We start from the raw sequence: 16,143 nt of genomic DNA, 5'->3' as shown, positions 1-16,143 counted from the left end.
TAACTATAATTTTAAAATATATAATAATATGTAGAATAAACATATTAAATATAATAAACTACTGACTATGTAGTTTCTGGATTCACAACTATAGTTGAAAAGTATAATAATTAGGTAAATACACAAACAGTATTGGAATTTTTATAAGAACTTGGGATTTGCTATAGTTTTAAGTTTTATTTCCTAAATTTAATCAGTTCTTTAAGTATTGAGAAAGTTTTCTTTAAGTTAGGCATCTGAAGTACTTAAAAATGAATACATTCAAAATAATTCAATTCTTCAATATATCTTTATTTGATGTGTGTATATATATATATATACACACACACACACACACACACACACACGCACACACAAATATATAGGTATGTATATGGTTCTGTTAGTTGTGCCTGGGTCACTCATGTGCTTATAGTTATCCCGTGGCTTGATTAGGGCTGGATGGCTTTTAAGGGGTAGATTTCTCAGCTTTGAAAACTAGTCTCTGCTACTTATTAACACATCCTCTAATAGGTTAGCTTGGGCTTCTTAAATGATGATCTCAGGACAACAGGAGGGCAAGGTTCAATGCACAAGCTCTTTATAAGGCTCTATTTAATGCATATTTTAAAAATTATTATTCAAGTAAGGTACATCTTGAATCAATGGAGAAGAAGTTATAAAAGGGCCAAGATAACAGAATTTTTAAGATTCCCCAAGGGAGCATAGTATGAGAGAAAGGGAGAGACAGCATGTTATGAGCTCAGTTGTGGAGTCATCTTAGGTTACTTCCAAGAGTCACCTGCAAAGTAGAGATTGCAGGGAAGGGACAGATTTACGCAAAGGCATAGACAGACAGGGACATGACTCACTGGGGGCCATTATTGTAAACATGTAACACACTATTCTTGTTAGTTGTGAGAACGTCTAATTTTTCCTAGGCACAGAAGCAGACTCACAAATGCAGTTTAAGTGGATGGGATGACTGATTTCTGTTTGCTTACAAAAATGGGTTGTTACTATATATGTGCACAAAATCCAAGTGCAATTGGAAATGTGAAAGGAAAATAAAACTTGGGATCTCAATTCATTATGCCTATAAGAAAAAATTAGGGTGAAAGCTGAGTCATGCAAGAAACTGCTTTCCTTTTGTTCTTAGCAGACAGCTACACATCAAATGTTAAATATCTCCACAGGTAGCTAATTTATGACATTCACCTTATCTTACGTAAAGTGCTGATTTACCACCCCACATGAATACATAATATCTATTTCCCTCTCTGCTCTTTTTCTCTTGCAACATGTAGATTACCATATCTACCCTTTTTCTCTTCCAGTGGATTTCTCCCCTTTAAATATTGAAGCCCTCAAAATCATCTTAGAGAAAGGAAGAGACTACAGACTGTTTCTATGATTCAGTGTTTATTTCTTTTGGGCATGTCCCTAACCTTGGCAAAATAAACTTCTAAATTGAGACCTGTCTTAAATACTTTTTGGTTCACGAAGACTTCTCATGAGCTACATTATAGATATACAAAACTAAATACAATCCCTTCAATAAAATTGTAAATTGTATTAAGGCAAATTGTTTTGCCTTAATTTCATGGACAAGAATGAGTGTGCAGCAAGCAGACACTTGTCTTCCTTCAACAATGAGGAAACTGGAAAGATTAGTAAGGAGTCAGTGTGAATTAAGCCATTAACCATGGCTTAATTTGCCATGAAGATAAGGCAAAACAAAATGTTTAGAATACACAATGGATACAAAATGGCCATGCTTTGTTTAAGAGATTGGAGAAGTAAGCTACTATGACTTTTCTTGGTAAGTCAGCAAAAAGGAACTAGAAGTAACATCTAAGGAATATAAATTCATTGCTACAGAGAACAAAGGTAAGCAATTATAAAAGGTGAGGCCTTCTTGTGAAGTGATTTTGGTCAGATAAAACTGTTCACAAAAGCCTAGGGCAGAAAGAAGGCAGGTCCAGACAAGTGTTCTTATAACAAGGCCACTTACAACATTGTCACATAAGTCCCATTTCTTGATGAAAACTGATAGGTGCAAAAAATCTGATGAAAAATAATAGAGCTTTGGCAATTTTCCTCAAAAATATACAGCGAGTTACTGAACTAGAACTTGAGTTAAATTTCCTGACTCACAGATAGGTACAAACAGACTACAATGCATAAATACTTAGTTGACTTGTTCAAGCCAGAGCTGACTTGTTCACTGCTGTATCCCCAGTGCCTAGCACAGGAAACAGGATAAAAAATACTCTTAGAATGAGTTAAAGAATAAAATTTAGGTAAGATTTTGCTTTTAGTTACAATTGTCACTGAGATCTAGGTTACAATATTAGCTTCATCAATTATTACTTAACTTCTATGAACTTGTTCTCACTTCTGAAAAATTAGAATAAAATTTACCATTAGAGAGCAGGCACCTTGAGTTTATGAATGTGAGCAAGAGGGTGGTGGCAGTAAGGGTAGAAAAGAGCAATACAGACAAAACCAAACTTGTAAGTGAATACATAAAAATAAATTATAATGAATGAAAAAACCAGAAAAAAAGGTGTTACAGCAAACAGATTTCTATTATGAAAATAAACACGCAGTAGTAAGCATAGTGTATGACATAACATGTGCTCAGTAACTATTAAATTTCATTCTACCATTGTCAGAGGTATTTGAATCACAACAACTCCATCTTGAGTAGGGGCTGGGTAAAATAAGGGTGAGACCTACTGGGCTGCATTCTCAGGATGTCTGTCAGTCATTCTAAGTCACAGGATGAGATAGGAGGTCACAAGATACAGGTCATAAAGACTTTGCTGATAAAACAGCATGCAGTAAAGAAGCCAGCCAAATCCCACCAAATCCAAGATGGCGAGAAAGGTGGGACGTCTGCTCGTTCTCACTGCTCATTATACGCTAATTATAATGCATTAGCATCCTAAAAGACACTCCCACCAGCGCTATGACAGTTTACAGATGCCATGGCAATGTGAAGAAGTTACTCTATATGGTCTAAAAAGGGGAGGAACACTCAGATCTAGGAATTGCCTACCCTCTTCCCAGAAAACTCATGAATAACCCACCCCTTGTTTAGCATATAATCAAGAAATAACCATGACAATCCTTAGTCTACCACCTCCAATGGGGGTGTATGCACCTCCAATTCTTTCTTGGCGAGATCCAAAAGCCCTCTCCTGGAGTCTGGAACAGAACCCCTTTTCAGAAACACCATCCCATGTTAAATTATGAATTAAGAACACTGAACATGAAGAATATTTAATTCAAATTATTGAGTAAACACTTACAAAATTAAAATATAACATTTAATAAAAATAGCAAGATTGAGGAACAAGCACTTCACAAATATTGGTTTCCCAGAAAGTCTGAGGAGGTGTATAGAAGTTAAGAATATGTCCTCCAGCTGGAGAGATCTGTGTTCAATCACACTATTTAAGTTAGAGTACTTAGCTTCTACAAGCCTCAGTTTCTTAACTTAGATAGAAAATGAGGACAATGTAAGCACCTGTTTCACTGGATTGTAAGGAAGAATAAACAAGATAATGAATAGTATTTGGCATATAATCTTTCAGAATAGTAAAATTGTCATTCCTATAAATCTAACTAATGTCTTTAAAATTCATCTCACAAAATCAGTATCTTTTTATTTTGTACTGAGCTACTTATTTTACCCAAACTGGGGGTTTAAAAAGAAACTCATTACTTATTTTCGAAAGGAAAATTTACTGTGAAGTACAGTAATTTTCTTTTTAAAGCAGCGTTTTTAAAAAACAAAAAGACAAAGCACTGGTCCAGATAGTTGGAAATACCATTTAGATTTAAGTCTACAGCTTCTTAGGAAAGTTAGGTAGAGATGTATCATACTACAGCATGATTGTGAGCAGATAAGCAGGATGAGCAAAACTTGCACGAGTAAGAGTGGTAAACACCAGAGTAGGCGCTTTCATGGAAGGGCACCCTAGGTAACCAAGCAAGTGGCAACAGTACAGGTGAGTCCTCGGGTCCCTTCTCTCTCCATCCCCGGCAGTGGCCCGGACAAGTACTATCCTCTCCTCTCTAGAGCCTTCACTTCATACCACCTCCACAACCATCAAGCCCCACGATCCGCGAAGGGAATGGTGCTACAAGTAAGGCGGGCGGGGTCAGGGGATGCCGAGACCTCTTGTCAATTCTTCGCTCGCCCCGGAACGAGGATCACGGCTACGCGGCTCTCACTCTAACTACCAAGACAGATTCTGATACTAAACAAGGCTAAAACTTTTTGTTTTTTTCTTCTTACAGAAGGCACTACCCTGGACGCCGCTTGCAAACGCCTGAAGAGAAGGCAGGGTGTTCCCACTTTTTCAGAATGGGACCAGGCCCTACGGCCCCAATAGGTGAAGCTTCTCTAACCCAGGACTGCTCCCCTCAACTCCTCCCAATATGCTGACCGACAGCTCGACCTCACCTGGGAGCGGTTCCGCCAGGGGATGGCTTAGGAAAACCTCAGGAAGAGAGGCCCAGCCAGTGACGCCACTGAAACCACAGTCATGGTCTACCTCGTTCAGGCCACCAGTTCGTAGGCGCCTGAGTCGCTGCGCCTCCCGCCTCTCGGTCCTTCCCCGCCGCCCCGGTACCGTCGCAGCCTTACGCGTTGCATGCCGGGAGCGCCTTACCTCCTCTTCTCAGGGACTTCAGTTCCCAGCATGCACAAGCCTCAGGCAGAACTGCACTCTGGGATTTGGAGTCCTCGTTCCACGCCTTCTCATCATCCTGAACGCTGAGTCCTGGGACTCCGGAGGAGAATCTAAACGTAAAGCATCACCCACGGTCGTGAACTGTAGGCTCTCCTTGCATCCGGGATCTTATTCTGGCCTTGGCGGAGTTGGGGATGGTGTCGCCTAGCACCCGCTGCCGCTTTGGCTTGCTCGGGACCGTTTGGCTGGACCCAGAGTCCGCGTGGAACCGCGATAGGGATCTGTCAGGGCCCGCGGCCGGGTCCGGCTTGGTGGTTGCGGTAGTGAGAAGCCTCCGCTGGTTGCCAGGCTTGGTCTAGGTGGGTGGATCCCTGTAAGCAGGATTAGCGAGTCACTCCACGCTCAGGTTCTTTAGCCTGAGGGCCCGTGTGCCACAGCGTAACTACTCCGCCCCTTCCAGCCTCGGGTCCATAATACCGCCTTGCTTCGGTTCCAGTTTCCGCCGCACAACTTCACTCATTCCAGTTGTTAATTTCTGCATTTTTTTCCAGCGCCAATTCTGTTTCTCCAAATCAGGCGTGATTGTCGGCCTTCCACAGACCCTCGCACTTGCCAGGATTAGGGTGTTCGCGCGCGTTGTGGGTAAGGGTGTGGAGGAAGGGACCCAGAAATCTTAGTCCTAACTTAGATTAGTGTTAGCAGGGAAGCTTTCCGTCACATTTTGTTTAGCCGGTACATTCTGACAGTTTGTGCCGACTGCTATTTTTGATCAAGGCTATTTTGCCCACTTATCTGTTTTGTGGCCCGCTTGTCTGTTTTGCTAACATCAGAAAGCTATAATGAAATAATCTGCAAAAAATGTAAGGTGCTAGAAAACCAATAATACTGTGTACCTTGAAAATGCTAATATCCACCTGTTTTGTTACAGAGGTGGAGCACAGTGAAAGAATTCAAGATGCCACCTAATATAAACTGGAAAGAAATAATGAAAGTTGACCCAGATGACCTGCCCCGTCAAGAAGAACTGGCAGATAATTTATTGATTTCCTTATCCAAGGTGCTTAATTGGTCAATAATAATAGATATGTACATTAACTTATGATTAATTTATTAACAAAATATGAATATTTTTTTCAGGGACAACTATAATTGTCACAATCTGGAAGAGTTCTTATATTTTGCTTAAAGGTTATAAAATATAAAACAATTGCTTTTCTGTTTACTTAGGTGGAAGTAAATGAGCTAAAAAGTGAAAAGCAAGAAAATGTGATACACCTTTTTAGAATTACTCAGTCACTGATGAAGGTTTGTATGTAGTAGATTTTAACTATAGGTTTGGCTATTAGTGGAACTATAAAAATCTGTTCTTATATGAGGTAATCTTTGTGAAAATACTTGGTAATATCTACATTACCACTAAAAAATGCAATATATTTAAATATGGATTAAGTATTTTAGTGTGTAAAACATTGCTAGTTTCTACTTAAAGTTTCTAAAAGGGTGTGTAGGGGAAATAGAATGAGTATGTTGAAAAATAACGTAAGGAAATATATCTTGAGATCCAAATGACAAATGCAGACAATGACTGCTATAGGGATTTGTTAAGAGGGGAAGTGATTTAAGAGGTGTCAGAAGACTTCACAAAGGATCAATACTGAGGAGTAGTATTAGATAAGTGGAAGGCAATGCAGTGGTAAGATAGTAAGGGAATTCTAGAGCTGTTGGTTACCATAAATAAATACTGAGAGTAGGAAATATGTTTATTCTTTACATTTGAGGAAACGAGGTGCAGCAAGTTTGTAGCAGACCGTAGAGAAAACAAATCTTGGGTAAGTACTTTGAGATAGGTTGTTGAGGGCCTTAAAGGTATATTTTATGCTATCAGCAATTGAGAAGGCAGTAAAGGTTTTCATAACACAATTGATAGGTACAAAAATATGCCTTAAGAAGGCAAAACTGAGTATATTATACAGGACAAACTGAAGGAAATTGGAGTTGTGTAGACATCACATTATAGAGGAGTTTAAACCTGAAATTATGGATTAGAATAATAGCAATTGGAACAGAAAAAAAGTAGTGGAAAAACATTACAAAGGGAGATGTTGCATTACTGGATATAAGACTTGAGGACTTGAGGTGAAAGGGAGAATCAAAAATGTTTCATGCTATTAAAAATCTAGAAATTGTAGTCTTAAGTAAGAAAATTGCCTGACATGGTGGCTCACGTCTGTAATCCCAGCACTTTGGGAGGCCAAGGCAGGAGGATTGCTTGAGCCTGGGAGTTCGAGACCAGCCTGGATAATATAGTGAGACCTTGCCTCTACGAAAAAATTTGCCAAGCATGATGGCACACCAAGCATGATGGCACGCCAAGCATGGTGGCATGCACCTGTAGTCTCAGCTATTCAGGGGACTGAGATGGGAAGATTGCTTGAGCCCAGGAGGCAAGAGGTTGCAGTGAGCTGAGATTGTGCCACTGTACGCCAGCCTGGGTGACAAAGTGAGGCCCTATCTCAAAAGCAAAAAAAAAAAAAAAACAAACTATTTATTCAGCAAATATTTACTGAATGTCTCCATGTGCCAGCCATTGCTGGCACTAAGGATCATAACAAATAAAACAATTTTTATTTTCAATGCTTACATTCCAGTATAAAGGCATATTGAAATAACTTTTTTTTAATGTTTAGATGAAAGCTCAAGAAGTGGAGCTGGCTTTGGAAGAAGTAGAAAAAGCTGGAGAAGAACAAGCAAAATTTGGTAAGCACCTTGAAAAAAGTTTATTATGGTATTAAGTAATGAATTCCATTTGTTCATTAAACTGTAGAAAATTAAATTATATTCTATAAAACATATATGTTCAGTTTATTTTTAATATATAACATTTAATAATAAATATTTCTAACTCCTATTTTATGGATCTGCCATATAATACTTTTTGTTACCTTATAATAATGATGGACTCTTTTAAAAGAATTAATTTTGTTATTGAAATTTATTTAAAATTTGTTTTGTGGTAACTAATCAATTAAAACATTTGTCTTTTTTTTTTAAAAAAAATAGAAAATCAATTAAAAACTAAAGTAATGAAACTGGAAAATGAACTGGAGGTATGTCTTTTTGTATTCCCTAGGATGTAATTGTCATTAATTTTATTTTGAATTCTTTTCAAATTTTAAAATTATTATTGGCTGGAAAAATTATAAGGATGATTGTAATCATGGTTATTTGTTTATTCTGTATGTGTTCTACATGCCTATTATGTGCCTTATATTGTACTAGGGACTGAGCATATGGTTGTGAACAAAATAAAAAGTTAACTGCTGGATGGAGCTTATAGTCTTGGGAAATATACAGAAAGATTACTAGTAACTGAGATGGAGGGTGGGTGGGGATTTGAGGAATAGTGACCAAAGGGTGTTATAGAAGTAATTTTTGACAAAGCTGAGGGCTAAAATATGAATGTATTGTTGAGGAACAAAATACATTGAGATTCCTGAGAAGGTAGGAATGTAATACAAATGGATCAGCCTTTGAAAGGAGGAATACCCTTTTCCTTTGTGTTAGCCGAGGAGGAAGAGTGGATGAGCGTAGCAAGAGTGGATGTGTATAGAAGCTTTTATGTTTGTAGGCATAATGCCTGGAAGTTGAGAGGTTGGTGATGACGTCATCTGTTAAAAAGAGTGGGAAATGGTGTGGTCACATTTTAAGGAAATTAGGTAAAATCTGAAATATATTGGAGAAAGGACTGGAGAGTTGGGGATCTGCAGTCAGACAGATTGGAGTTCTAGTCCTGATTCTTTTACTCGTTAACTCTCTGAACTTGGATGACCTATTGTTTTTGATTGTGTATCCAGCTCCTGGGAAAATGCCAAGCGCTTTCAATAAATACTAAATGAATTATGGAGTTGGATCAATTCTGTGTTAGTGTTTAGCTAGGTAGCTGCTGTAGAATTGAAGGGTAGGACAGTTGAAGATATTGGTAGGAAAGTGGTTGAAGTGATGAAGTCTTAACTGAATAGATAAGAAAATCAAGATTGGGGTTGGGTGGGCAGAAGGGTAGGGATATGGAGGGAGAAGTCGAGGGATTAGAGTGTCCTGTGAGGTCAAAGGACAGGCATAGTGGGAATAATTGAAAGAATGTTCTGGTTGGACAAGGATCTGATGTGGGTGTGGGAGTGAGAGACTATAGTGAATTCAAGAAAAAAATATAGACTAGAACAAAAGTTATGTGGAGATTGCTTAGTGGGCATTTGATAGACGTCTGTGGGCCACATGCTTAAATTCCCAATGCATTTTGCGGAGTTACTGGGAAGTTGGTGACTTGTTTCTACCATGAGTAGGTAAAGATGGAGAGCAGGATATCTTGTGAGAAAGCAGCTGAAGTTTTTATAGGATGATGGAGGAATGATAGGAGTGATCACCTGAAGTTGCAGGGTGGGGTAAACCTAGAAGTACCAACACCTTCTTCTGACCCTAATGTATATGGGATCTGAAAGAATGAGCACCTTCCAATTGAAAGAGTTCCAAGGGCATTAATATCCTAAAGGATCCAAGTTGCAGCTAAGCCAAGGAGATGGAAAGGAGGATTCAGTAAAGAATCTGAGGATGTGAAATATTAATTTATCTTGGAAGAGAATTTTAGAGAGCACAATGGAATGCTTTTTGAAGGAAAGAGTAAGAACAATTTGGTTAAGGTAGAGGAATAACAGAACTATAAGGTAAAGAAATGAACGTGAGACATATTAGATGACCAAATGATTTGATGTTCTTGGCCATGACCTAAATTAACAAGACTATGAGGTAAAATGGATTTAATTGGCTACAAACCTTAAGATAACCAAAACCTGAGCTGTTTAATATGGTAGCACTAGTACTAACCACTTGTAGCTATTTATATTTACATTGGTTAAAATTAAAATGAAAAATTTAGTTCTTCAGTTGCACTAGCCACACTTCAAATGCCCAAACATAGCTACATGTAGCGAGTGGCTACTGAACTGGACAGCACAGAGAGCGTGTCCATTATACTAGAAAGTCCTATGGGACAGCACTGGTCTAAACAGTGCATGGTATGAGAGAAAGGGCAGGTTAAGGCACTCAGCTTCACTGACTGGGACGGAGATTCTGATGGTTTGTACTCAGGTTCCAGATCCCTGAGGCTCAGGAACCTTTGCAGTTTAGTCTGGTTATCTGTGGCCCAGTGGTTACAACAGAATGATTAACAGTCAATTCTTTGCATCTGTGGGTGGCTCAGGAAAAATTTAAGGAGTTATTAGCTGTGAACTAAACCTTAAGTAAGTTAAATTTAAAAAAAAGTTCTTAAGCTAATATAATTTTAAATATCTGCACTGAAGTATAATGCAAATTTAAAGTCAGTATAATTATTTGCTTGTTGTTGACTCATTTGAACCTCAAAATATAGTGGGATTAATTTATACTTTGGGTTTATTACTTTAAGATGGCTCAGCAGTCTGCAGGTGGACGAGATACTCGGTTTTTACGTAATGAAATTCGCCAACTTGAAAAACAATTAGAACAAAAAGATAGAGAATTGGAGGATGTGGAAAAGGAGTTGGAGAAAGAGAAGAAAGTTAATGAGCAAGTAAAGCACTTTTTTTTCCATGAATCTTCACTGTTCAAGTTACCTGGCTTTTTATTATTATTGGTAACAATATCAATTTTTATATTGTATGTTATATTTGAAAAATGATGTACACTTATCTCTAAGGTTTCATATCACTGTTCATTTTGTCATCACCAATTTTAAAATATAATGGAACAGGTACTTCTAGTGAATATGACTTGAAGATTCTTTATATTTGGAGGTACATTTTTCTCAGGACATCAGACTTGTTACCTAAAATTAATGCTTTTGTCTGGAAGATCGGTATCAAGAAACTAATAGATTTTCATAAAGAAGTGATCTTTCCAGTGACATAGTTTATTTTGGGTAAAAGTTATATTTGTTTGTTTCAATGTATTTATATGATTAGTAAATTCGCAGATGAATCTTTCGATATATTCAATAATGGTTAATTAAATATCTTGTTTTTGGTTGTACCTTATGTGATATATATATATGTATAGTTTTTGAGAAGTTGTGTTCATGTCAGCAGTTTATAAATCACATATTTAAAATAACATTTTTAATGCATAGTTTTTATTACCTCATGTTATTCCTTGTTATAAACTAATAATTCTTGCAGTGTTCACTTAAATTTAGTTTTAGGAAAAAAGTTTTTTGCAGATCAACTTGTATTTCCTGGAAGAAAATTTCCTATTTTACCTCAGCTTCCTATTTAATGTTTTATTTATTTATTTACTTAACATTTATTTGTTTTTTATTTCACCTGAGCTGTTAGTAAACTTAGTAAAATTTGGTGCCTACATGTGGTAACTGTCCTGTCCCTTATACTCAGAAACGTTTTCCACCTTTGTATCCTTTAGGTCATTGTTGTGTTATATTCCATTTATTTTATTTTGTCCATTGTTCGCTCAGAAATTGAGGGTCATACATTTTAAGAAAACAATGATATGCTATTTAAGAGAATGTATCATAAATTGATTTGTAAGGAAAAGTATCCCCATTCTTCATGTATCTATTTTACTCTAAAATGTTAAAGAATCAAATAGAAGTTAGCTATCAAAACAATGTGGTGGAGACAGTATGGATTGATGTCACTTAAAGGTTAGGAACAAGCTCTTAGAGCATTATCTGTTTAGTTAACTCTGCAAAACATAGCAGACCTGTGGATTTTTTAATAGTCATAAAGGGTCTAACTTATAATATATACTGGTAGATTGCTTAGGGGGATGTCTGTGGTTTTCTGGACTTTTGTTCTTCTATATAGACCTATATCAGTTGCCTTATCATTCATACCACACACCCTTAGCTAATCAGAACTACCTTGTCCATTTATATCTTAGACCATTATCTTTTTTCATAGTCACACACAGAGAAAACTTGAATATATGGCCTGTGTTCCTTTTTGGCTGCTCAATTCCTTGAGATGACATACGGGTATGGGTTGCTTTGGCAATTACTTCTTTGCCGTTAACCAGTCATTCAGTTTTATTGAGTCTTTACAGCATACTAGAGACTGTGCTAGTTGCTAGTGATATAGTGGGCAACTATGTTCTGGTTCTCAAGAATATTCATAGTCAATAATAAGCGTAACATAGTGATAATATAATACTTAGGGAGATACATAAAGTCATATTCTGGCATACTCTGGAGAGGGATACCATAATCAGCCTTGAGGTGCAGGATGTGATCTGTAAACTGAGACCTGAAGTAGAGTTAGACTGGTAAGAGGAATGAGGATGTATATGGTGGTTAAAGAAAGAACATTCTGGGTAGAAGATACAGCATTTGCTAAGACCTAGAGATAAGAGATGTTATGGAGTATTTAGGAAACTACAGTAATTCATGTTGACTGAAATACAAGTGAAAAAAGCTTTCATAGAGTCCTTACTATGTGTCAGGCACTTCATATGCATTAATTCATTATTGCTTGATACTTATATGAGATAGTTGTCATTTCTGCCGTGATACAGATGAAGAAATGGAGACACAGAAAGAGTAATTGCCCATGGTTGCACAGCTTATAAATGGTAAAGGTAGGATTTGAAAACAGTCTTACTCAAGAATCTGTGCTATCTTGCCTTCCCAGTTTTAATTCTTATGATCCTCTGGAGAGATAAGTAAGGGCCAGTTCCTAATGAATTTGGTTCTTTTCCTAAAAGGAGCCAATGAAGAGTTTTGAGCACAGAATATCATGAGATCTATACTTTAAAAGTTTACTGTACTTTGTAGAGAGTGGATTGAAAAGGGCCAAGACTAGTAAGGAAACATTTGTGTTAATTCAGGGAAGTGCTAATGATGGCATTTGCCTGAGAAAGACAAGTATGAGAGAAGTAGATGTAAATGGATGTGGTGAATGTAATTGGTTGTTGGAGGAGAGGGAGGATGGAGAGTCTGCCTAATTTTGTGGGTTGGGCCACTAAATGGGTAGATAGTGCCATTCATTAAGGAGGAACACAAGAGGAATTAGGAAAGCTTGAGATTATTTCAGTTTTGTAGATGTTGAGTTTGAGGTTCTTCTGGGCATATTCAAAAAGGGTATCTGTGGATATGGAATTCACAAGAGACCCTGGACAGATGATAAGGATTTATGAATCATCAGTGTAGACATTATTAAAGCCAGAAGAGTGATTGTAAGGCACATCTCTGAGAAATGTCTAATAAAGCAATGAAATAGGAAGAGTGCTTTAAGGAAAAGCTCAAGAAAGGAGAAACAGAGTGTGATGTTTGAGAAGACAAGGGAAAAAAGCATCAATAGCATTAAATGCTTTAGCATTAAGTTCTTAGCTTCTCTTGTAAAAATTTCCCAATTCAGAACACAGTGGGATTATTAACTTTCAATTGATAATAATAATAATAGGCAAACTTCTAAAATGTGTATTGTACTTTGCATTTTATTATAAACTTTCTTTAAATTTTTTATTTTGAAAAATGTCATATCTTCATAAAGATTGTAAACACACTGTTGGTGGAAGTGTACATTAGTTCAACCATTGTGGAAAGTGTGGCAATTCCTCGAAGATCTAGAAGCAGAAATACCATTTGACCCAGCAATCCCATTACTGGGTATATACCCAAAAGAATATAAATCATTTTCTTATAAAGATACATGCACACATATGTTCATTGCAGCACTATTCACAATAGCAAAGACATGGAATCAACCCAAATGCTCATCAATAATAGACTGGATAATGAAAATGTGGAACATACACATCATAGAATACTATGCAGCCATCAAAAAGGAATGAGAGGTCAGGCATGGTGACTCATGCCTGCAATCCCAGCACTTTGGGAGGCCAAGGCAGGCAGATCACTTGAGGTCAGGAGTTCAAGACCAGCCTGGCCAGTATGGTGAAACCCTGTCTCTACAAAAAAAAAAAAAAAATTAACTGGTCATGGTACTGCATGCCTGCAGTCCCAGCTACTTGAGGCAGGAGAATGACTTGAACCCAGAAGGCAGAGGTTGCAGTGAGCTGAGATCGCACCACTGGACTCTAGCCTTAGCAACAAAGCTAGACTTTGTCTCAAAAAAAAAAAAAAAAGCAAGAAGATCATGTCCTTTGCAGGAACATGGGATGGAGGTGGAAGCCATTATCCTCAGCAAACTAACACAGGAACAGAAAACTAAACACTGCATGTTCTCACTCATAAGTGGGAGCTGAACAATGAGAACACGTGGACACATGGTGGTGAACAACACACACTGGGACCTGTCAAGGGGTCAGGGGGAGGGAGAACATCAGGAAGAATAGCTAATGGATGCTAGGTTTAATACCTAGGTGATGGGTTGATCTGTGCAGCAAACCACTGTCGTACACATTTACCTATGTAACAACCTGCACATCTTACACATGTACCCCAGAACTTTAAAGTTGATGGAAAAAAAAAAAGAAAAACAATAACCACCTACATACCCTTCATATAGATTCACCAGTTGTTAATGTTGTGCCAACTTTGCTTTATCTTTTTGTCAGGATTTTTACACACACGTATATTTCTCTGTCTCTTGTTTGTTCAATCACATTTTTTGCTGAGTCGTTCAAGAGCTAATTGCAGATATGATACTTTGCACTTAAATACTTCAGCTTGTCTGTTTGAAAAAGAAAGATGTTCTCCTACAATGAACACAATATAATTGTCATGCTCAGGAAATTTAATATTGATTTAACACCATTATCTAGTCCATAATGAGATTTCTTCTAATGGCCCAATAATATCCTTCAGTCTCCCCACCTCCAATATCCAAAGTTCCGTAAAGAATCACATACTACATTTGGTTCTTTCTTATAGACTTTTTAAATATCGTTGTATTCCATTGTGATTCTATCGTCTCCTTGAATAAAGAGGAGAACCAGAAAAATGAAAGGTCATAAGAGGAATGAGGGTTGGAGAACAGGTGAAAAAAAGCATCATAATGTTTATAATAATGTTTGCCTGTTTGGAGAAACAAGAATCACAAATGAAATCACTTATATGTAGATAAGAGAATGCTGTATAACCTTTTGCTGTTCTATTCACTGATCATTGTTCTGAGAACTCTGTATGCATCTTGTTTAACTCATGTCAACATGTATGAGAAAACTGAGTTAAAGAGATGTTAAGTAACTCATTCATGCTTTACTAGAAATTGGTTGATGAGGGACATAAACCTAGGCCAGTGTGATTTTAGATTGCTTCTTTTAACCATTGTGTTGTATTGCCTTATATTTCTAAGTAATTTATGTTCACTGAGAGCAAATGATAGTCTAGCTATGATTTCGAAAAGTGAAATAAAGATGTTGGGCAGAAAACCATTTTATTAGGGTATTTTTTGGGGGAGCAGATTAATTTGTTTCTATATTCTTTGGTTAGAGTTTGTGTGTGTTCTTTTTAATTCTTTAAAAAGAAACTGTTAATTCCTTCTTAAATCCTTAAGTTTTGAAAATTTTGGCCTATTATTTATGTGTTAGGTTGATATTAAATGCTTAATAGCTTTAACATTTTCTACTTTGTTAGAGAGGATTTAAAATTTAAGTAGATAAGCTGAATATCTGGCTTTATATTAAATTACTGCTGATGGCCAGGCACAGTGGCTCACGTCTGAAATCTTAGCACTTTGGGAGGTTGAGGCGGATGGATCACTTGAGGCCAGGAGTTCAAGACCAGCCTGGCCAACACAGTGAAACTCTGTCTCTACTAAAAATACAAAAATTAGCCAGTTATGGGAATGCATGCCAGTAATTCCAGCTACTCGGGAGGCTAAGGTGGGAGAATTGCTTGAACTGGGAGGCAGACGTTGCAGTGAGCCGAGATCGCACCACTGCACTCCAGCCTAGGTGACAAAGAGAGACTTTGTCTCAAAAAAAAAAAAAAAAAATTACTGCTGAATTTTATCTTCTTTTTTTTTTTTTTTTTTTTTTTTACTGTTTTAGTTGGCTCTTCGAAATGAGGAGGCAGAAAATGAAAACAGCAAATTAAGAAGAGAGGTTGGTAAAAAATTTTAGAGGTTGTGGTGGTTCAACAAAGGTACTTGTTAAAAAAGTCTACATAAATTTATATTTTAACCAGGACTGGAGTCTTCTAAGTAACTGATGTTTTCAAACTGATTTTATGATATGACTTTGTCTTAGGGAAATAGAAAACAAAGCAAAATGTGAGGCCATTAAGTATTACATTCATCTCAGGTCTATGCGGGTAACTCTTTTTTTGTTGTTTCATAAGCCATTCTTTGCTAGTTTTCTAATTGAATAGATGACTGGATTTCTATTCTTATTTCTCTTACCCAGAATCTTTAAAATTTTTTGTTACTTGTGGAATCTTATAAATTCTGATTATCATTTGGTTCTACTGAGCCAAATAATGTTTGTACATTATTTATTCTGATAGAAGTTC

At 37.0% G+C, this 16,143-nt stretch overlaps 2 protein-coding genes across 4 annotated transcripts in view; one reads left to right on the top strand and one right to left on the bottom strand.

The window, feature by feature from the left end:
• Positions 1-4,620, bottom strand: part of TMTC3 (transmembrane O-mannosyltransferase targeting cadherins 3) — a 57,604-nt gene extending 52,984 nt beyond the window's left edge. For both annotated transcript variants that reach the window (XM_032170869.2, XM_058425124.1), the window contains exon 1: positions 4,457-4,620. The gene's annotated coding sequence lies outside the window, so the exon portion shown is untranslated. The remainder of the gene's footprint in view (positions 1-4,456) is intronic.
• A 235-nt stretch (positions 4,621-4,855) lies between these two features.
• CEP290 (centrosomal protein 290) overlaps positions 4,856-16,143 on the top strand; it is a 94,553-nt gene continuing 83,265 nt past the window's right edge. The window contains exons 1-8 of one of the 2 annotated variants that reach the window (XM_058424944.1): positions 4,875-5,044; positions 5,237-5,327; positions 5,614-5,742; positions 5,913-5,990; positions 7,373-7,442; positions 7,746-7,792; positions 10,144-10,287; positions 15,684-15,737. In XM_058424944.1, the coding sequence (XP_058280927.1) occupies positions 5,641-5,742; positions 5,913-5,990; positions 7,373-7,442; positions 7,746-7,792; positions 10,144-10,287; positions 15,684-15,737 (495 nt within the window). In that variant the 5' untranslated portion in view covers positions 4,875-5,044; positions 5,237-5,327; positions 5,614-5,640. Of the gene's footprint in view, positions 5,045-5,236; positions 5,328-5,613; positions 5,743-5,912; positions 5,991-7,372; positions 7,443-7,745; positions 7,793-10,143; positions 10,288-15,683; positions 15,738-16,143 lie in introns of both variants that reach the window. The other variant, XM_032170866.2, reaches the window with a different exon arrangement.

The sequence above is a fragment of the Hylobates moloch genome, unplaced genomic scaffold (genome assembly GCF_009828535.3).
Source record: "Hylobates moloch isolate HMO894 unplaced genomic scaffold, HMol_V3 SCAFFOLD_12, whole genome shotgun sequence".
NCBI lineage: Eukaryota > Metazoa > Chordata > Mammalia > Primates > Hylobatidae > Hylobates > Hylobates moloch.
This window is presented reverse-complemented; position numbering and strand designations above follow the sequence as displayed.